Consider the following 22,593-nt stretch of genomic DNA (forward strand, 5'->3'; position numbering starts at 1 on the left):
AGAGTTTTCATGTCACCTTTATCATCTCTAACTCCTTTTATAGCACTCTTTCCTCCATTCCTAAGCTTCTTCAACAACCTCCAGAATATTTTGCCACCTTCTTGATATTTATTTTCTATATTCTTGCGAAAGTCCTCCCATGACTTTTGTTTAGCTAGTTTTACACAGTGTTTAGCATTCTTGCATTTGTCTCTATATTCTCTAAGAGCACAAGCTGACTTATTTGACAGGAACTTTTGATATGCTTTCTTCTTTTCCTTCACTGCCTCTTTAACTTCCTGTGTCCACCAGGGAGTTCTGATTTTTTTATCCTTGCAGACAACCTCACCACATGCCTCTCTGGCAGAATCAATCAATGTTTTCTTCAGAGTTTGCCAGTGAATCTCCAAGGTTTGATTCCTGTTCTCAAACTCTTTCATTTTTTCTTCAATAATCTTTGTGTATTTTAGTCTACAGTTCACATCTGAGAGCTGCTCAACTTTTATTCGCTTTAAAGCTTTCTTACATGTTATTCTTTTCAATATGAAATTCAATTTTAGCCTGCTCAAGACTAAATGGTGATCATTTCCAGTTTCAAATTCTCTGTACATACACTCTGGTGTCCTGCACCAGGGAGAAAACATCACTGAAAACAATATCATAGTCAATGAGACTTTTCTTATTCCTTGCCTCTTCTCTCTATGTGAATTTGTGCACATTTTTATGATGGGACATGGTGTTAGTAATAACCAGTTCATGTCCTGAGCAGAAATACAACAGATATTTGCCATTATTATTTCTTTGCTCTTTTCTCCAAATTTTCCCAAAATATTTTTGTATGTCTCACAATCATTTCCTACTCTGCTATTTAGATCCCCAACAAGGACCAACTTTTCCTTTTTTCATTGTGTCAGCTGCTTTTTCTAAAGCATCAAAAAAATTCCTACTTCTACCTTAGTAAAACCCTCTGTGGGACCATAGGCACAAGTAAGTCTCATTGTCCAGTTCCCCATTCTCCTATTTGCCCACATTACTCTACTTGAGACTGACTGCCATTCAAGAAGATTAGCCTCGTATTTTGTGTTGAATACTATGGCTACTCCTCCTTTTCCTTGATTGTTAAATTGCCTGAATATAACATTTTGTATTTATTGCTCAGAAAGATCTCACCAGTTTTGGTCTTTTTTATTTCAGTCACTCCTATTATGTCGATCTGGTACTTATCTAATTCCTCAGCTAGCTCCATTTCTTTGCCATTCAGGCTTCTTATGTTGATAGTACTGATCTTTAACTCTGGTGATGTTGAGTTGGGGTGTGTTTTCCGATTTGTTCCAATAGCTGACTTTTTGCTGTTCGCCCAGGTTCCCTGGCGAAAACAACGGGGGCCTTGTTTAACCAGACGATGCCCCAGCCGACATGAAATTTTGTCATGTTGGACCATCACTTTATTTTGGTTTAACCAATAAGAATACAATTTGGTCGGCTAAATCCAAAAATTGCCAGCCCATCCTCATTCGTTCAGTATCCAAGTAGATACCCAACAGGGTGCATCACGAGAAGGTGAGGGTTGGACATTAGGTCAGAGCCCTGGTCGGTTCTCCGCATTCCTTTAAAGGCTACGTGGAGGTCTCCTCTCAGTTATATAGCTTTGACCCTTAAGCACTCCGTTTATTTATTTATTTTTTTTAAATTTTTTTTTTTACAGGATAGCCCTTTGAATAAAAGTAACAAGTGTTTATAGTTTTGATTGCAAGAGTGTATTATAATTGCAAGTTCAACTTTGCAAGTAGGGTGACAACTGTTTTCATGTGGCAACCGTTGAAATAAGAGTGCGAATGGAGCAAGCATGTCAGAAGTTGCGTCATGGAGCAAAGAGCTATGATAAAATTTTACTGTAAATTAGGAAAACTGCTATAAAAGTATATCAAGACCTAAAAAACGATGACTGAGCCGTGTATTGGTGTTCCGTGGTTTTCAATGGTTAAAGAGGGGAGGGAGTCCCTGGAGGATGAACTACGCTCTGGTCAGCTAGTTTGTGCATGGACAAATAAAAATGTGGTGAAAGCTGTGAAAATTGTTGCAGATGACAAGCAAATAACCACTAGTCTACCCACTGTACAGCTTGGTGTTGATAAGGAAATAGCTAGATTAATCTTAGATTTACACAAGAGGATTTATTTGAGGTTTGTGCCACACAAATTGACACACAAACAACAGAGAGAGAGATGAATTGCATGTTGTCAAAATTTCATCCATGCAGCTCATCAAGTTCGTGATGTGTTGCAAAGAATTGTCAATGGCGATAAAAGTTGGTGTTTCCAGTAACAAAACGCCAGAGAATGGAATAGCATGGAATATCTTCTCCCCAGCAGAAGAAAGAAATTGCAAAAATCACATGTCAAGACAATGATTTTATTTATTTTATTTTCTTCTTGATGCTGCTGGAATTATCCACCATGAATCTGTTCCTGAGGGCATCATAGTGAACCGTCAGTATTATTTAGGAGTAATGCAACATCTGTATACCCAGATGCAACGTGTCAAGAAATGAATGTTCCACAACAATTGTTTTCTGTTGCACGACAATGCACACTTCTTCCTCTTCCCAAAGATGAAGTATGCCTTGAAAGGGAAGCACTTCAGCAACGGTATGGCCCAGACACTTAATGAGGTTCCCATTCAGGACTTGCACTGTGTCTTCAAAGACCGATGTAAAATTGTGTGGAGTTGGAAGGTGATCATTTTGAATATGTGTAAACATGTAGGAAGGCCATGTGTTCGTTATACATGTTGATTAATTTTGACAAAGAATGATAAATAAATAATTATTTATTGACCTATTGCTGATATTATAACCAGCATCTTCAGAGCACAAAAAACAGTTTGTCACAATATGCAAGACTACAACATGGGTAACAATGGGACTAGTTTGAATAATTGTAACAACAACACAAAACCTGAAGTCCTAATTACGCACCCTCTATGTTTAAAAAGTCATCTAAGACATAACTAGTACCTGTTTTCTCTGTTGTTTTTTTTTTTCAGACATAGAGGGCACCTAATTAGGAGTTTAGTCTTTATGTTGTTGCTACAATTGTTCAAACTAGTCCCATTGTTATACCATGTTGTTGTTGTTGTAGTCTTGCATATTGTGACAAACTGTATTTTGTGCTCTGAAGATGCTGGTTATAACACCAGCAAAATATCAGCAATAAGTTAATAAATAATTATTTACTTATTGTTCTGTGTTCTAATATATACTGTCAAAATTAATCAACTTGTATACATGTAATTGACAATTACAAATATAGTTCTTTGTTTTTTTAAATTATACATATTTGGTCATAAAATATTTAAAAAACGAGAGTTTTTGTGGTTATGAGACCACTGGTTCTTTAATTAATACGTATAATAGTATAATCCTGCCTAGTTTCGCTAGCAACTGTCTAGCTTTGTCAATGCTTGAATAGCACACACAAAAAAAATGAGAGAATACAGAAACGTTGCTAACTGTTAGGTAGTTAAGTTTGAAATATGCATGACAATGCGTGCATGTGTTTAGAAACTTCAGTCAGTATCATGGATACGTGTTGTATGCACATGCGTTACATGATTTTTCGCATATTGTAGTTCCGTTAAACTGAGTGAGTTCATTAAGTTTTTCCATATATCTTTCGGTATGGCACCCTGATTTCTGTTGAGGTTGTTACCTGTTCTTAATACTACTGCCGCTTCCTTGAAAATTCTGTAACCATAATCATCATCTAAGTACGGCATAGAGCTATTTTCCCAATTAGATGCATGGTTGGAAGTTGAAAAGTCAATGTGCTAAACCTGAGGAGACCATTCGTAACTTGCGAAACAACAAAGAGATAATCATTACTAAAGCTGACAAGGGGAACTCCACAGTCATTCTTAACTCAAAAGACTATTTCACTAAGATAAACAATCTCCTGTCGGACAGTTCCACGTATAAAATATTAAAGAAAAATCCTATCATGACAAACCACCACGAAACAAACCTGCTGATCAGAAATATAACTGGTTGGCCTGAGGAATTACAAAGAAAACTCAAATGCTCACATCCCATAACTCCTCGCCTTTATGGTGCACCCAAAGTGCATAAAGAAAATGTTCCACTACGTCCGATTGTGGATGGCAGATCCTCCCCTTCATACCTATTGGTTAAACACCTTGCCAACTTACTAAAAGGAAAAATAAGACAAACAGCTCTATATTAAGAACTCTCAACAATTTGTAGAGAAACTGAAGTATGTTAAGACATCACAAATGGACATAAATGGCCAGCCTGGATGTAGTATCCTTATTTACAAATGTTTCAGTGGAGGAGGTCATTAACATTATTAAAGATCTCTTCCCTACAGACATTACACAGTTGTTCAATCACTGCCTTAAATCAAATTTTTCCAAAGTAAACAACACACTTTACCAACAATTGGAAGGCCTAGCAATGGGTAGCCCACTGTCACCACCTTGTGCAGACCTATTCATGGAAAACTTTGAAAATAAAATTTTTACCAAAATTACCCCTAAACCACTGATATGGTGGAGATACATTGATGACATTTTCATCATTTGGAATGGAAACATGGAAAACCTACAGGTGTTTTTAGAGAGAATAAACTCACTTCACAACAAAATTAAATTTACTCTAGAAGTTGAAAAAAAAACAGACAACTCCCCCTTCCTAGACATACTGGTGAAAAGGCAGGAGAATAATTTTCCATATACAGAAAACTTACAGATAATGGATTATTTACATTCTTCTTCTAAGCATCATAGATCACAAAAACATAGCATCATTCACATGCTACAGAATAGAACCAAAAAGTTCATTTCAGACGAAAAAGAGGTACAGACAGAACTTTCTCAAATTGCTATAACACTATCGCAGAATGGTTTTCCTGCAAAACATCATCAACAAATTCCTTTATAAAGACAACTTCCAACAACAAGGAACAGTCGCCCAGTACACTTCAACAGTAGTCATCCCTTATGTAGATTCAGTCTCTTCAAGATTAGCAAGAATGTTAAAATCTCACATCAGAGTGGCATTTAAGCCAACCACTACCATCAGACAAGTATTAAGATATCCTAAAGACTATGCACCATTTTTCAAATATCCAGGTGTTTATAGAATTCCATGTATGTGTGGTCATTGGGCAAACTTCAAGAAGCCTGGAAATCAGACAGAAGAAGCATGCTGGGATGTCAATCACAACAGGACAGTCTCCTCAGGCTTAGCACGTCACTTATCAACTTCCAACCATGCAATTGACTGAGAAAATAGCTCTATGCCGTACTTAGATGATGATTACAGTTACAGAATTTTCAAGGAAGCGACAGTGGTATTAAGAACAGGTAACAACCTGAACAGAAATCAGGATGCCATACTGAAAGATATATGGAAAAACTTAATGAACTCACTCAGTTTAACGGAACTACAATACGCAAAAAATCATGTAACGCGTGTGCATACAACGTATCCATAATACTGACTGAAGTTTCTACACACATGCATGCATGCATTGTCACGCATATGTTCAAACTTAACTGCCTAACAGTTAGCAATGTTTCTGTATGCTCTCATTTTTTTTTGTGTGTATCGTTCAAGCCTTGATGCTAGACAGTCGCTAGTGAAACTAGTAGGCAGGAAGAACCAATGGTCTTATAACCAAAAAAGAGTCATTTTTTAAGTTCTTTGTTTTGATATAATTGTTGTCTCATTCCTTAATAGGCACACTGTATTTCCATATTTATTTTGCCCTCTTTCATTGAAAATTGTGAACTGTTTATAATCTTTTCTTTGTTCGATAGTTTCTCCATTCAGGTTGTAGCCATCATGTTTAACCACGCTATCGGCCAAGACACCTATAGACGTCAGGGTTATCGTGGATGCAAAGTGCATATTAAAATTGTAATACCATTGATATTACAGTGAAATATATGATGGATACAAAGCATATGAGGATGCATATTTGATCCATAATGGCCAGTTGGGTGGTTAAACATCCTATTTTCATGGGATGTCTTTTTATTGCTGATTTTCATATCAAATTTGTTATAACATTTAATCAATTCAGTTAAGGAAAGCTGCAGACTTGTATTGGATTCGTTAATTGGGGTAATGATTTAGGGGTAAATCATTGGCATAAAGTAAACAGCCAAGATTTACATTCCCCAATTTTGATATTAGCTTTAAGGTCACTCTCCATGTTGTGATCTATTTAGATGATGAATAACAGTGGAGATAGTGTGCACCCTGGTTTTACATATACCTGTTCAGTTCTAACTGTAACTTAAACATTGACAAAGTATTACTCTGTATAATGTTATGTTTATAATTAGTGTTTTGAAAACTTTGTTTCTTGACACCTTGTAATGTTTTTTCAGATCTACAAAATTTAACTATAGATCCCTATTATACTCCCACAATTTCCCAACTATCTGTATTAAAGAGAAAATCTGATACTACTAACTCCTCCTGTTTTGCCTGAACTCTTTCTAAAAAGAAACTTGGAAAAGAAACTTTGTGCAAAGTTTTTTCCTTTGGCGATTTTTCTTGCTCTTCAAATATGCTTGTTCATATAAATCTTAACTGCAACACTCGGCAAGGAGATGCTTCTGTAATTCTCACATTTTATTCCTCCCTATTTATTTTTTTTTTTTTTTATAGATGGTACAATGCTTGGACATTGTTTATTATCACTGATATCTTTGTGCCTATAAATATGCCTTAGTTACCAAAGTGAAGTATTGATTTATTGATCATTAGCTAAATAAATTTCATTAATTATTAGTATTAGATCTGTTTCTCCAATACCAGCAATTTTTATAAATGGTACTATGGATTAAATACAACTAGAAATGCTTTAATACATCCACATTTGTACATTTCAGCATTTCTTAATAGCTTTGTTTTCTACTTCAAGTACTGATGTTGAAAGTTTTTTTCGTTTGGTTATAATATAAATTAAAGATGCCAAGAACTTATTTGTTGGTTTGCATCCTTTATCCAAGTGTATGAAAACAAAGTTTGTTTGTGAAGTCACTTCATAACTGGACTATTTGTATATAGAGGCTAATGACTTCACATCAACTGTATTAGTATCCCATCCTTACAGACATGTATAATGCTATGCATTGTGGGAAGGGTCACTATTCAGTGACCTTTACTGAGATCTCATTGGTGGGAGCCAGACCCAGAAGCGATACCAAGGTTGAAGTAATGCAGATGTCATGGTTCCATATATAAGTAGCCAAAAGGTGCCTACACCTTATTACTAAAATAGTCTGGATTAGAGATAGATTATGAAATTTTTTTTTTTTACTTGGTTAAATTATAAACCAGAGTATTTTAGTAATAAGTTGTAACACCTTTTAGCTACTTATATATGGAAATATGACTTCTGCATTACTACAATCTTGATATCGCTTCTTGGTCTGGCTCCTGCTGGTGAGACCTCAATGAAAGTCTCAACTGGTCTGGGTAGTGGCCTTTCCTATAATGCATAGTATTATACATGTCCATAAGGATATGTGCATTGCATTATGGGATACTAAGGCAACTGATGTGAAGTCATTAGCCTATATACAAGTAGCCCAGTCATGAAGTGACTTCACATGCAAACTTTGTTTACATACACTTGGATGAAGGATGAAACCAAGAATATAATTTCTTGGCATCTTTAATTTTCAAGTGCTGATGTATACTCCTGTGCACTGTCACTTCTTATTTTATGTACCGATCTTTCCAAGTAATTACTCCAGACATCTAGAATATTTTTTACCTTCAGTTTTCATGTCAACTGATTCCTTTTTACAGTACTTTCCTCTATTTTTAACCTTTTTCAATACTCCGAACATTTTGCTATCTTTCTGTATCTTCTATATTCTTTTCAAGGCCTTCGTGATTAGCCATTTTCACACACTGTTTTGCTGTTTTATATATCTTTCTCTGCATGCTCTTGGAGCCTATGTTCCTTACTGCTGAAACTTTTGATATATATATATATATATTTTTTTCCATGACCAAAAACTTTGTACACTATGGAGTTCTGTTTTTTCTATTCTTGCAGACAACTTCACCATATGCCCCTCTGGCCAAGTAAATATTTTCTTCAGAATCTACTATTCAGTTTCATTGGTTAGATTCTTGCTTTCAAACTGTGTGTGTGTGTGAAGAATAATATTTGTACATATGACTCTACAGTTCACTTCTAAAAGCTACTTGACAGATTTTTTAAATTTTTTGTATGTATTTTTCTTGTCAATATGTACTTTGTTTATCTTGTGTCCTGAACCAACATAAAGATATCACTATCAGAGTCAATGAGTCTCCATAGGAATTTGTGCACAGCTTTATGTTGTAACATGGTATTAGGAATGACTAGTCTATGCAGAACAGAAGTCCAGTAAGTACTTATTTGTTTTATTCTGCTCTCCAAATTTCCACAAAACATATCAGGTGTATCCATTTCCTACTCTGCTGTTTAGATATCCGACAAGGACCAACTTTTTCTTTATGTCAGCTGCCATCACTAGCAACTGAAAAGAATTCCACTTCAGTAGAACCTTTTGGTTACTATCAGGATTTTCCTCCATATACATGCAAATATCAGTCAAAGAACACACAATTAACAGACAAAAATACTATTCGTGGACAGCATTTTACATATTGTATAGATGTGGATAGTAACACTGTGTGTGTGTGTGTGTGTGTGTGTGTGTGTGTGTGTGTGTGTGTGTGTGTGTGTGTGTGTGTGTGTGTGTGTGTGTAGATAGGGTGACTTCCTGCAATGAATCTTTTCAGATGTAAAAATTTTTTTTATAATATACCTTGTAAAAACTTTTTTTTTTTTGTGTAAGACCTAAAATTAGTTTGATAACTATTAAAGAAATTGACATGTTCAACTTAAACTGAACTCAGCCTACTGGAAATAAGATGCACATGTCATAATGCACAGATTCTGCATTAAAAATTCAGTATCAGTCATTTTGTGCAACTTACTTTTAAGAATAGCCTTTTTCAAGACTGATCACCGAGGCATATTTAAGCTTCATCTTCAGCTGCAGAAAAGATAACATTCTTATAAACTAGTTAGAGTAATACCCCATTTTAAGACACTTTGATTTACAACTATCTGCTCATGTAAAGTCTTTCAATTATGATTTATGCAATACTGAATTTGTTCATAATTCGAACTCACAACCTCTTGGCTGGAGAAAGAGCGAATATGTCAACCACTCCGCCAACCAGGCTGGTGCTAATCTGCTGATACACGGCAACTACATCTTCCTGTGGACCCCTTGGTCTATAACAACACCCAGCAAAACTATTTGCCTCTATCTCACACCAGACAGCTTCAAATGAACCATCTTCATCTCCCTTAGACTGAAAATCATTTACTTTCTAATTTTGTTGGTTGTAATTCTTCAGCTATCATTAGCAACACCTCACCTCTTCTCCCCTCCACGACAATACAATGCCCTTTGCATTCTATCCCTGTAAATATATCATTTTCAGTCAACCAGATCTCACTGATGCCTATCATTTTTGGCCAAGTCAATACCAAAAACTTCTCACCCTTATTCCTGATACTTCTTGCATGTACATGCATTTCAACAACCCTTTGTACACATAGTTACCCTTGTGTAATGTCATTACCAATTCAATCAAATCAGAAACCTATGAAATCCCATTCAGCATTGCATAATCATTAATGAACACATACTCATTTATTAGAGGGATGGCCAGACAGATGCTTGATTTCGTCCTCTTGTATATCTTTGGTTTCCCTGGTTTTGCACTACCACACTCTTACTAAACAACACTTTCTCCAAACATTAACTCCAAAATCATTTAAATGTAGTCCATCGAATTCACTCTATACATCAATAAACTGCCCATCATTCCTCCTGCACAATCTTCTCATTGATAATCATGGCCTTTCTTATACTGAAGCAGCAGACTCACAATCATTACTTACTTACTCTTAATTTTTGCTTCCACTAGCTACTTTTTCATATCTTCTCTCACTACATATTTCTTACCTTTCGAATTATTTGTGCCAGCCAAAACAATTAATTCATTCACTTCTTTCTTCTGCATACTTACAATGTCGCAAACATTCTTTATCATTGCACATGGAAAACATGCTTTCATCACTTTCTCATTAAATATACCTCTTATGATTGAATCTCCATAACAATACTAATCTCTTTTCTATCAGTTCTTAAGGCACCTTAAAAATACAAACCGAATTGTGAGAAAAAATTATGTAAGATAAAAAAAAAATTATGGATTTATTTTGGCTTTTTTATTATGCAGCAAGTAAAAATAAATAACTATATAAGGATAACTTTAATCAATGCTGATGGTAGGAAGGTGATAGAAGCAAAAGAAATAGTGGATTCACTGAGTGATCACTTTGCAAAGGCATATCATCTGGGTGGGATTTTGCAGTTGTGACAGACTGATGTCAGAAATGAGGCAGATGAACAGGAGGTGCTCAATTTATTGAAATATATCAATGTGAATAAAGCAGTGGGAGTGGATAGTATGTTAGCCCATGTGCAAGAGAACCAGCCAATGCCTCTGATGAAGTTGTTAGAATCTAAGTCTTAGATTGACAAAGACTGACTGACAAAGTTCCAAAGGAATGAAAAGATGTTAAGATAGTTCCATTACATGAATGTAGATGCTTTTTGGCAACAACACATAGCCATGATAAACTTTAACAATCAAAGCATGTTATCAGCTGTGGTAACAAGAGAATTAATAAAGCAGCTTCAGAACTACTAAGTTATAAAATCTAGTCCTGGTTCACAAGCAAAAATGTTGAGAACTGCTGCAGCTCTAAACATTTTGCTTTGTTAGTTTTGTTTATAGTAATATTAATCAATGTGTTTTGTAGTTTGCAAAATGGGAATGTAATTATACTGCAAGAATAAAAATGTAATCTGTTCATTTCTTTGTATGAGTTATGCGCAATGTATGTAACGTAAATTCGCAATGTATGTAACATAAGAAATATTGTTAGCCTGACATACAATCATGCCTATGTGTTTAACGGAATGTATTATATTAGCTGAAAGCAGAGAGACTAACCTAATTTACTGATGGCTTCTTTGAAGTGAATACCATAAATTTTAAACCACCAACTATAACCTAGAAGCATCTTGATTCTTAATTGACATTTTCCAAGCAACCATTTACCATAATGTCAACTTACCTTTGTGACGTATGTTAAAGATACCAAGCTATTTTAAATATAAACCTGGTTTATTTACTCCATTTCCTAAGTAATCAAACAGACAAGTCAGTCAAGTTTGTGCCTGCAAGTGTTGCAAGTCAAGGCAACTCGTGGTAAAGGTAGAATAAGCTCTGATCACTATTCTTAATATTTACCCTTAATGCAAAGCACACCTCCTGGAGGAGATGTATGATATTATGTATTAAAGGCAAGGGGCCACTACCCAGACTGGTTTTGACCTTTATTGAGGTCTCGTCAGTGGGAGCCAGGCTAAGAAATACTAAGTTTTAAGTAATACAGAGCTTATAAATATTTTACCAAAACAAGTTACCATAAGGTGCTTTGACCTTATTAAATAAAAATCTCAGGATGAGAGATAGATAGCCTGGCTCACACTGACGAGACCTCAATAAAGGTCGAAACCGGTCTGGGTAGTGGCCCCTTGCCTTTAATACATAGCATCATACATCTCCAGGAGATGTGCTTTGCATTAAGGGTAAATATTAAAAATAGTGATCAGAGCTTATTCTACCTTTACCACGAATTGCCTTGACTTGCACTACGTGCAGGGTCAGCTAGACTTGCAACACTTGCAGGTGCAAACTTGACTGACTTGTCTGTTTGCTTACTTGGGAAATGGAGTAAAAAAACCAGGTTTATATTTAAAGTAGCTTGGTATCTTTAACATATATTATACCCAAGGTGAAAAACTTTTTTTTTACATCTATCTCTCATCCTGAGATTCTTATTTAATCAGGTCAAAGCACCTTATAGTAACTTGTTTTGGTAAAATATTTATAAGCTCTGTATTACTTAAAACTTAGTATTTCTTAGCCTGGCTCCCACTGACGAGACCTCAATAAAGGTCGCAACCGGTCTGGGTAGTGGTCCCTTGCCTTTAATACATAGCATCATACATCTCCTCCAGGAGATGTGTTTTGCATTAAGGGTAAATATTAAGAATAGTAATCAGAGCTTATTCTACCTTTACCACGAGTTGCACTACGTGCAGGGTCAGCTAGACTTGCAATACTTGCAGGTGCAAACCTGACTGACTTGTATGTTTGCTTACTAGGGAAATGGAGAAAAAAAAACAGGTTTATATTTAAAATAACTTGGTATCTTTAACATATATTATACCCAAGTTTTTACATTTATTTTTGTGACCTAAACAGAAATGGAAGTACAACCATTCAATAATACTTTCTCTACTTTGCAGAAGTATTACTGAGATGAGTTGTTCGTAAAAACTGTGACTGCATGTTTCTAGGTAAAGAATGTTCAGAAGCTGGTAGTTTAAGTTAATAAACAAGTTTTTTTATTTTATCTTAATATAATAAAACAGGAATGAAAAATTGCAGTGATCGTTTTTATAGCATATCTGCAAAACAAAAGGCTAAATCTGAAAGAAGGAATTTTTATTACAATCTCTTCAAATGCAATAAGTTTATCATATCATTTCAAAAATTGTTCATGCATTTCTGCTGCTTATTTTATACAGCATTCCTGTGATTTATTCTTGGAAATTTAATGAGTATCCTCAATTAATGTTTTCTTGTTTTCTAATTTAATTTAGAAGATCCTAGATATCAAGAGAGAGAAACTCTGATTTAAGACAAATGAATTTTCCATCAGAATTCTGAAGCTCTTAGAGTGAATACCTTTTTCAGGCACAGAACTGTATGCTTTTGTCATTTGTGTGAATGATTGCTCTTCTTATCAATCATTCCAAGGTACTCAGATAGATACCCTCTAGTGAAAATAACCTTGCCTATGTGAAGACAATTTAGGTAAATGTAACAAACTTAATGAAATGTCTCATTTGCTCTTACTTAAAGGTCAAGTAAGAAACAATGATTGTAAACTCCAAGAATTTAAGCTCTTCACCTTTATTTGTACAGGATTTGGCCACAGAAGCAAAGTTAAATTTTTCATATAGTGTCAAATTTCAGTAATGAAATTTGACACTATATGAACTGAATTAATATAAAAACACTAAGAATAAAAATAAGCAAAGTATTTTAAGAAGACTAGTACAGAGTCCTAGTTATCTATGAATGACAATATTCTGAATATTATGACATTATGCATACTTCTCAAATTACTCAAAACAGATGATAGGCATAAATGGGTCCAATCTTACAGAACCTATGTTAAAATAATTCTCATAAAAATTTTGTTTTAGATTTTCATGTTTTATTATTAATTTTTGTTTTGACTACATTAAGATGATTAACTTTTCAGACTAACCATAATATTCTACACATCTTAAATTCTCAATTCAGTTCTCTAATCAGTTTGCTCATTTCAAAAATTCATTCTAAAATTTGATCCCAACTCCCAATTCTAATATTTGATCCCAATTTGAATGGTATAAACAGAAGAAACTGCCATTTTAGCAGTCTAAATGAAAGCGAAATTGAAATTTAATGTTAATAGACATCCTCAATGTCCTATTTCATCCACTTACTGCAGAATTATCAGCTCAAATTGTTTTGCCATATTTTGTCAAATACCAATCTGAAAAACAAAACCTCTTATGCACAACTAAATTTTGCTAAATTCCATATAGCTACAACCAAGTTATTAAAATATTTCACTCCACTCAACTTTTAATAAGGATTCTAAATGTTGAATTTCAATAAAATCCATCTATTGAATTTCAATAAAATCCACCTTGAATAACTTGTATAAAGACTGATGGACAAAATTAAACCAGCAGGTACTTAAGTATTTCTTAATGGCTCTATTTCAGAGTTTCAATAATTATTTCATTACTGAAATTTGACACTATATGAACTGAATTAATATAAAAACACTAAGAATAAAAATCAGAACTTTTTCATAAGTTTTAAAATTCTATTTTTCATACATACATTGCTTTGCAGTCTTGTATTTTCAGCCAACCTCCTGATCTCTGGGGTATCAGCAACTGCAGTATGTTTTGCTTGAGGGCAATGCCTTAAAGAGATTTTAGTGTTATATGAATAAAAGGCACGGAAATAATTAAAAGTTAAATTAAAGGATGAGAGATATATGTATTTCTAATTCCTCTACTTTTTTATTACCATTCATTTCATCTTCCAATTAAATTTCCATGAAGGAACCACACTAGAAAGCTACTAGACACTCAATATCTGATTACATGTATTTACATAAACTATTCATCAACTCTGCCTGATAGTCACTTGATGATAGACTACTATCTATCTCATCAAGTGATCAGTAGCAAATATGATTAGTTTGTAATAAGATCCAAATATAGAAGAAATAATGACTAGGTATGTCAGTCGCTGTTTAAATCACATAGAAGGATTCTCAATCATGATTTTCAAAATAACTGACTCTTCAAATTAACCAACACTCAATGGGTTAACAAGTCAACCAACCAGCCTCTGCAACAGCATACCATGTAACTGGACTTTTGGTTAACCAACTCTTCAAATTATCCAACCACCAAACTAATTTTCCACTGTGATCAGATAACTGAGTAATTACTATATAACATTACATCATGTTATATAAGGTAATCAACCAAAGAGAAATAAGCATATTTATTTTTACCAAAAAAAAAAAAAAAAAAAAAAATTGTTCGACTGTTGAAGAAGGATTTTCAAGGGGGGGGGGGATCTCTACAGAAGGCAATAAATACAGAATATATAAAAAAAAATTAAATTATAAGTGAGAAACATTCAGCAAACTAAAAGAATTCAGTTAACAAAATTTGGTTTATCAGTGTTCATTAATAAACTTTTTAGCTCCAGAATGAATTATTAAGCCGAGCTTAAAATGTTCAAGCAACTTTATAATTCTACTTCAACTCTGGAAAAGGGATAAAAATTTGAGGATATTCTGGACACCACCCTGACTGGGTGGTGTCCAGAATATCCTCAAATTCCATAAAATTAGAATATCCTCAAATTCCATAAAAACGAATGGAAAAATCAGTCAACATGATTCAATACGCAAATCATAAATATGTGGCTTATAATACTAAGAAATATCATACTTGACTATGATTTATGTCCTACATATCAAATGTATGTATATGTTACCAAATATCAATAAGATGCAAGAATTCAAGGTATATACTGTTATGATTTTCCCAAAGTTAAAAAAAAACTATTGTATCTTAAGGCATATTTGTAGAATTCAGATCCATATCTTGAATTTATCATCTATATCAAATATTAAACATTAAATTTAATTTATGATTAAGGAACAAAACTCTTTGAACATTCATAACACACTGACACTGTTCAACAACTTTGGATATATTTTATATCTTGAATGAATATCCATAATCAGTTATATATTGTCTACTTCTGTAAAATTATTTGAACTTCATAAAAGAGGAGCATTGATAGAAATTCAATAAATTTTTTGCACAAAAATTATTTTTCATTCCACAAAATAAAAATTTTTGAATAAAAAGGTATTTTTCTCTTTACATGAAATTGTTCCATTAGCCCATTTCATGAATTCCCTTCAAAAAAAGGAAGAAAATTGGTTGTGAGGAAGAGGAGTAATTCTATTTATTGCTGTTAAAAAAAACAAATTATAAATAACAACAACATTCATAATAAGTTTTTCAAGGAATAGAAAACTAGCCTAACTATTTCCTGATAATAGTTACTCACAGCTATAATTAAAATAGCCCAGTACTAAATATCCTATTACTCACAACAAAGCAAATTTATTATAACAAAATCTTAATGAAAAACTGTTAACATATTTTATGAAGAATTTTCTTACTTTTCTTAAAAAATATTGGAAAGATAATCTGCTTGTAGGCTATATGGGTACTGCACATGTAAAGTTAGAATCAATTCAAGTCTATAGAAATGCCTTATGGCAGTTTTGCTATATTTAACTTCATGGGAATAAAAGTCAACAAAAATCTGTTTCATTAACATATGCTTATATTTTTAGTCAAAATGTTCATATTGGCCTGATATGTTTTGTATCCAACAGAAATCAAAATAAGCTTATAATAATAAAAAAAAAAACACAAACAAAAAATGATAAAGCACTTTCAGTAATTTCACTAACATTCATTCTCAATTTACACGCATCAAAATCTAATTTGTTATTTCTCACAGAACATCAACTGGTAGTTATAACAACTACTACTAACTACTTCAATGATAAAAACTACGTTCTGCAAGATTCCTTTGGTAATGAGAGTATATGTGCATTTTTTTTTTGGATTTGACATTCCATGCCAATAAACACCAGCCAAGTAATCCCCACTTTCATATGGTATAGATTGTTACTACCAATGGAGCTCTGATAGGATGAATATTACTACCTTAAATGTATATATTCCCTAGTTGTAAGAAAATGCCAACTAAACGTCTAGGTGGTAGATGTCTTTCATTACCCAGTCACATAAAACCATCCTGCTTTTTTTTTTTTTTTTGGAGGCATGAAGTGGCTACTGCCATACTTCACCAGAGCAGGACCTCTGGCTTCTGTGACCCCCTTTTCTTACCACAAGCAGAGCAGAGCAGGTGATGCAGCCAGGACTTGAACTAAGGAGCCAGTTTCTGCTCCATTTGAAGGTCAAGCCAGCTTCTACAGACTGGCTGCCACATAATACATGAGACTGAACAAATAGTAATGCAACTATTAGAAGCTGGGGCTTACTCTGCCAGGTGATGCCCAGAGAAAGACAGCGGAATATATGTGAAGCACTGTCCAAGTCCACACTTGGACTGGAGTCTGGGCACTCCCTGTTCATGAGTTATGTACATAAGTCCTGCATCCCAGATGCATGCCCCTGCTCTTTATGTTTCCTGAATCAACTACTCTAACATGAAAGACAGTGATACAAATCCTACTGTTTTAACTCTAGATTTAAAAAAAAAAAGACAAATGCAGTACAATCCACTTATTGTGATCGCGGATAATACAAGGGTCGTCTGAAAGGTTCTCGACCTCGACCATAGAAGGCAACACTATGGGCAAGATTTTATTTACTTTTTCTAAGTTGATACATCAGTCATAAGCATCCATGTGAAACTGCAAGTCATTCTATCAAGTAGTTTGTTTTATACAGCTGTCTGAAGCAAACGTGTTGTCTGTATCCCTTGAAATGGATAAAATTGAGTATCATGCGGTTATAAAATTCTTTGTAAAAGAAAGGTTTAACGCCAAAAGAAATTCATTCAAATTTCATAAAAGTTTATGGGCACCCTTCTCCTTCATTTTCGACAATTAAGAAATGGGCAGCTAAATTTAAACATGGCTGCACCAGCCTTGAAGATGATCCACATGAAGGACGTCCAAAAAAGAGTAACAACACCAGAAATCATTGGTCAAGTGCACGTATTGAATGACCGGCGAGTCAAAGTGCATGAAATTGCTGAGACTATGGGCATTTCAAAAGAACATGTAGGATATATTTTGCACGAAAAATTGCAAATGAAAAAGCTTTGCACAAGATGGGTGACACATTTGCTCACAGCAGAATCAAAAAACGCACTTGCACGAAAATCTCTGAACAGAGGTTGGAGCGTTTTAGCAAGAATAAAACTGATTTTGTGCATCTATTTATTACTATGGATGAGACTTGGATTCACCATTACACACCAGAATCCAAACAACAGTCAAAACAGTGGAGAGAAGCTGGTTGTTCAGCGCCAAAGAAGACAAAGTCGGTTCCATCAGCAAGAAAGGTCATGGCATCGGTGTTTTGGGATGCTCTTTCATCAGGACAATGCACCTTCCCACAAAGGTGTTTTGGCAATGGGAGAATTAAGGGATCTGCACTATGAATTGTTGGAACATCACACTATTCCCCAGATTTGGTTCTCTCTGACTTCTATCTCTTCCCAAAACTAAAACTCTTCCTCACTAGTCAGCAAGGAAGTTTTATTTATTCTTCAAATCAAGAGGTGATTGCAGCTGTAGAGGAGTATTTTGCAGATCTTACTGAGAACCACTACAGGGATGGGTCAGCAAGGAAGAGTTTTATTTATTCTTCAAATCAAGAGGTGATTGCCGCTAGAGGAGTATTTTGCAGATCTTACTGAGAACTGCTACAGGGATGGGATAATTGTACTGGAGCATTGCTGGAATAAATATATTAGTCTTAAGGGAGATTATGTTGAAAAATAAAAATAATTTTGAAATTATAAATTCATTTTTCATTGTTAGGTCAAGAACTTTTCAGACCATCCTCGTATTATCAATCGGCTAGTGTTATCAAAATCAGCCGATCCCAAAACACACAATTTAAAATAATCCATGGTTATTATCAAAATCCTCAAATGTTTAGCTTTTTGCATCTCAGAATTCTAAGAAATAAAGATTAATCAGGAGAAAATTTGACAAAGAACATTTGTCAAAATCTGACTGTTTTGTAAAGCTTCCTTTAATCTTCCGTAAATCTGAATTCTTCCAGGCAAATGCAGGGGGGGGGTGCTCTTTCAGGAAGTGAATTTGACTTTAAGTTCATGTTAAAATAGCTCTTAGCTTTAAGACAGAAGCAAGCAAAAAAACAGAGATTTATCTTTGCAAGAAAAGCAAAGAATTTTGGAGTGCTTATAATAAGTTGCCAAAAATGAGTCTGCATTTAATATATGTGCAAGATCTTTAAAAAAAGATCAAACATTAAAACTTCAGCTCTTACTAATGAGAACATATATTGAAAGAGAGCCCAACCTGGTAAGGATACTCAAGTTGAATAAGCATTAAAAATTTGGTTCAGTAATGTTTGTGAAAAGAATGCTTCGATTAATGGGCCTTTGATGTGTCAAAAAGCAGAACTTGCAAAAACAATGGACAAAGAAAATTTCACTGCAACTGATGAACGGTTTAACAGGTGGAAAAGAGAGAATATTGTGTACAAGCATATTTGTGGTGAAGAAAAAAGTGCCGATTTTTTTTTTTTTTTTTTTTTTTTAATCAGCTGATGTGTGGATTAAGACCAAGTTGCCAAAAATTATTTCTGAATATTCTCCTGAGGATATTTACAATGCAGACTATTTTCGTGCAATGCCCGAGCATACTTATTTCTTTAGAAATAAAAGTAGTGAAGGATTTAAATCTTCAAAGAACTGTCACTCGCTCTTTTGAAGATTTCATATTCATCAAGTGAATATGAAAGGTGAGAAACGAGATTGGAAATAGTAAAAATCCTCTGTGTTTTAAAGGTCTCAAAAGTTTGGTGGTTGACTACTGTTCTAGTGCAATTGTTGAAAATGTTCGATGTCTTGAATGCTTGGATGACTAATGACATTTTCAACAATTGGTTAGTTAAGTGGGATCTTAAATTATAGTGAACAATTGTCTTGTTAGCAGACAACTGCACTGCACCCACAAACAATTCATTGTTAAAAAATAATCAAAGTAATTTTCTTGCCTTCAACCACTATATCGTTAATTCAACCATGACCAAGGCATCATAAGAGCATTTAAAGCTTATTATAGCAGGGAAGTCTGTGCAAGAATTATAGCAGACCTTATTATATAAAAGACCAATTTGATGCAAGTGCAACTGCAAAAAAAGATTTCCCTTCTTGATGCACTGCATTTGGTAGCAATGTCATGAAAGCAAGTCTCAGAGAAGACTAATGAAAACTGTTTCTGATAAGGTGGATTTTTTAAGACAAACTCTTTCTGAAGAATGTGAATATCTTATAAATGAAATTTTTGATAAAACCCAAGATGGTATGTCAAAAAGAGAATTTGAAAATTGGCTGAATATTGATAACAACGTTGAAGTGGTGGCTACAATGACAGTGATGGGAAATATGTCAAACTGCTTCCAATGAGAACTTTAAATTAATAGAAGAAAGTGAACCTAATACAAATACAGAAGAACAAATTTTAAAAGTTCCTCCAATCAATGCCCAGATGCAAGAAGCTCTACAAATACTTCGTCACTGTGTGCAACATAGTGACAAACTTTGAAAGGCATTATGAGTATGAGCAATTTCTTCGTAAACTACTACATTCAAAGACACGACAGATAACACTAAATAAGTTTTAAAAATACATTTTATGTTATTGCTTATTAAAAAGTTGTTTAGAATAATAAATTAAATAATGTTCATAACAATAAATTGAAATAAATGATGCAATTTTTTATATTCTTTGCTTAATGTTATCAGCCAGTTATTGTTATTGAAAAGAGACTATCCCAAAGTGATCACAATAAGCAGCATCTACTGTATAACAAAAAAAAAAAAAAAAAAAAAAAAAAAAAAAAAAAAAAAAAAAAAAAAAGGAGAAAAATAATAAAAATATGCCTACTCTCACATAAAGGAATGAAGAGTATTTAAAAAATTTTTTTTTAATAAAAAAGATTTCCACGTCCATTTCAGTAACATTCGATACATCAATACAAAAATGAGTGACATACACCACCACTTACAGATAAAAGGAGATCATGTTTTGATCTTTTTTCTAACAGAACACAAATTATCCTCTGCACCCCATCCCACCTACATCCTGCATGACATTCCACAAAATGGGAGGAAATGGACTTTTGCGAAATCTGACATCCCACTTTCCAATCTGCTCTGGCTAAATATTTCCTTACATCACTTTATACCCTGCCTTTACTATTTCACTGACTTTGACAACAATGCTTTTTGACTACTTATCACTAAAAATTGCTTTCATACAAACTAATTACCCAAATTGTGAGATTGTCTTTCTAGGAAATCCATAACAAACTGGCTCCCTTACTCTTACTTCACAAATCAAGCTAGAAGAGAAATCTGAATCATTTGCTCAATCATAACCTATCATAAATAGTTAACCTACCATCAGAATACTAAGCAATCCTCATAATTCTTTCAACACTCTGGACCTTTTAACTAGCTCTTCCTCCAAATATGCTGTGGATGTCTGCTCTCCTCTTTGTATCTAACCACAATCTTATTTCAAGTCTCCTTCTCTATAGTTCGTCCTCCTACCAGCCAATCTCGGCCTCAACCTTATGCCACTACAATTGTGCCAACTGGGATAACCTCCAAAACTTTTGTCTCTTTTTCACAGTCAGATTACTACTTTTACTCTGATCCAAACATCTCAGTGAAATGAGAACCTTCACTCCCTGCTCCAATGAAAATCCCTAACCCATATCCAATCCTGGTTCTCAAATAAATGCATCTCTGCAGTCCATGATAAAAATGCAGCATGTTTGATGTTAAATTAAAAATTCCAGCTTGCACAACAGCCCAAAACTACTGTAAACGTTTATCAATATTTCAAGGCAAAATTTATAAGAAAGAAAAAAAAGTAATAAACGTTCCTCTTGCTCAACTGGCAGCCAAGTCTTCTTGTTTCCTTGAGGAAAGGCTGTTGGATGCAACTTCTGTCTTGGTGGTCAATCTTTTTATTGAAATCTTGGAAGAAAAAAGTGAGAAAGAAATGTTTGCTAGTTCTGCAGAACATTGCCCAAGGAAAGAGTGGACTTCTTGCCATCAAATTTTTAATCCAACTCTTACTTGGATGACCAAGGCAAATCACCTCCTGCACTACCAAACGCTGCCTACTGCATGCCTCTTCTGAGCTTCTGCCAGAAAGACATCAGGAAAAGCCTGCTTAATCTCAATACTAATAACATTCCTGTTCCAAATGGTATTCCTCCAGCCATGCTCAAAACTTATGACCCAGAACATCCATCCTGTATTGCCTATATATAACCTATCATTTTCTAGTGGCATCTACCAAACGGCACGAAAGCAAGCCTGCATCCAACCTACCCAAAAAAGTTGACGACCTTCTCCATCAAGTGATGGAGAAGGTCATCAACAATCAACTTCTTCACTATCAGGAGGCTCATCAATTAGCAATCACCAATATAGAATCTGCCATTTTTGCTCTTCAACTGACCTCCTTGCTGATCTTGACTCCCTTTGGACAAAGGCAATGGAAAGATTTGGAGACACTCATGTGGTTGCTCTCAATATTTTAAAGGCATTCAATCATGTCTGGCATCGAGGTTTCCTGTATATGCTACCATCTTATGGCCTCCGGCAATGTGAATTTGACTGCCGCTGGTGATTTATTGCATGTGATGATAGATGGCTTCCTCATCAGATTTCTCTATCAATGCTGGAATACCTAAGAGTTCTGCACTCTCATCCACTCTCTTCCTCTTTTACATCAATAACCTTCCCTCTCTGACCTTCAAATCCTATTCACAGTTTTGCCAATGACAATACTATTCATTCCTCATCATTCAAGAAACTTTGTAGTACTCAAATGATAAAAGCCTCGTCCATAATCCATGACTTAAACACTGATCTCTTCAACATTCTCAAATCAGAAGACGACAAAAACTCCCTGCCTAATCTACTTATTACCTGCAAGAAAGATC

The 22,593-nt window shown here is 34.4% G+C and overlaps 1 protein-coding gene across 6 annotated transcripts in view; it reads right to left on the minus strand.

Annotated features, from left to right (window-relative positions):
• Window positions 1-22,593, minus strand: part of Lasp (LIM and SH3 domain protein Lasp) — a 287,808-nt gene that overhangs the window by 187,814 nt on the left and 77,401 nt on the right. For all 6 annotated transcript variants that reach the window (XM_090405601.1, XM_090405599.1, XM_090405596.1 and 3 more), the window contains one exon: window positions 14,132-14,216. In XM_090405601.1, coding sequence (XP_090261727.1) covers window positions 14,132-14,216 — 85 coding nt within the window. The remainder of the gene's footprint in view (window positions 1-14,131; window positions 14,217-22,593) is intronic.

The sequence above is a fragment of the Typopeltis vanoorti genome, chromosome 15 (assembly GCF_054136105.1).
Source record: "Typopeltis vanoorti isolate ZY-2024b chromosome 15, IOZ_Tvanoo_1.0, whole genome shotgun sequence".
Taxonomy (NCBI): Eukaryota; Metazoa; Arthropoda; class Arachnida; order Uropygi; family Thelyphonidae; genus Typopeltis; species Typopeltis vanoorti.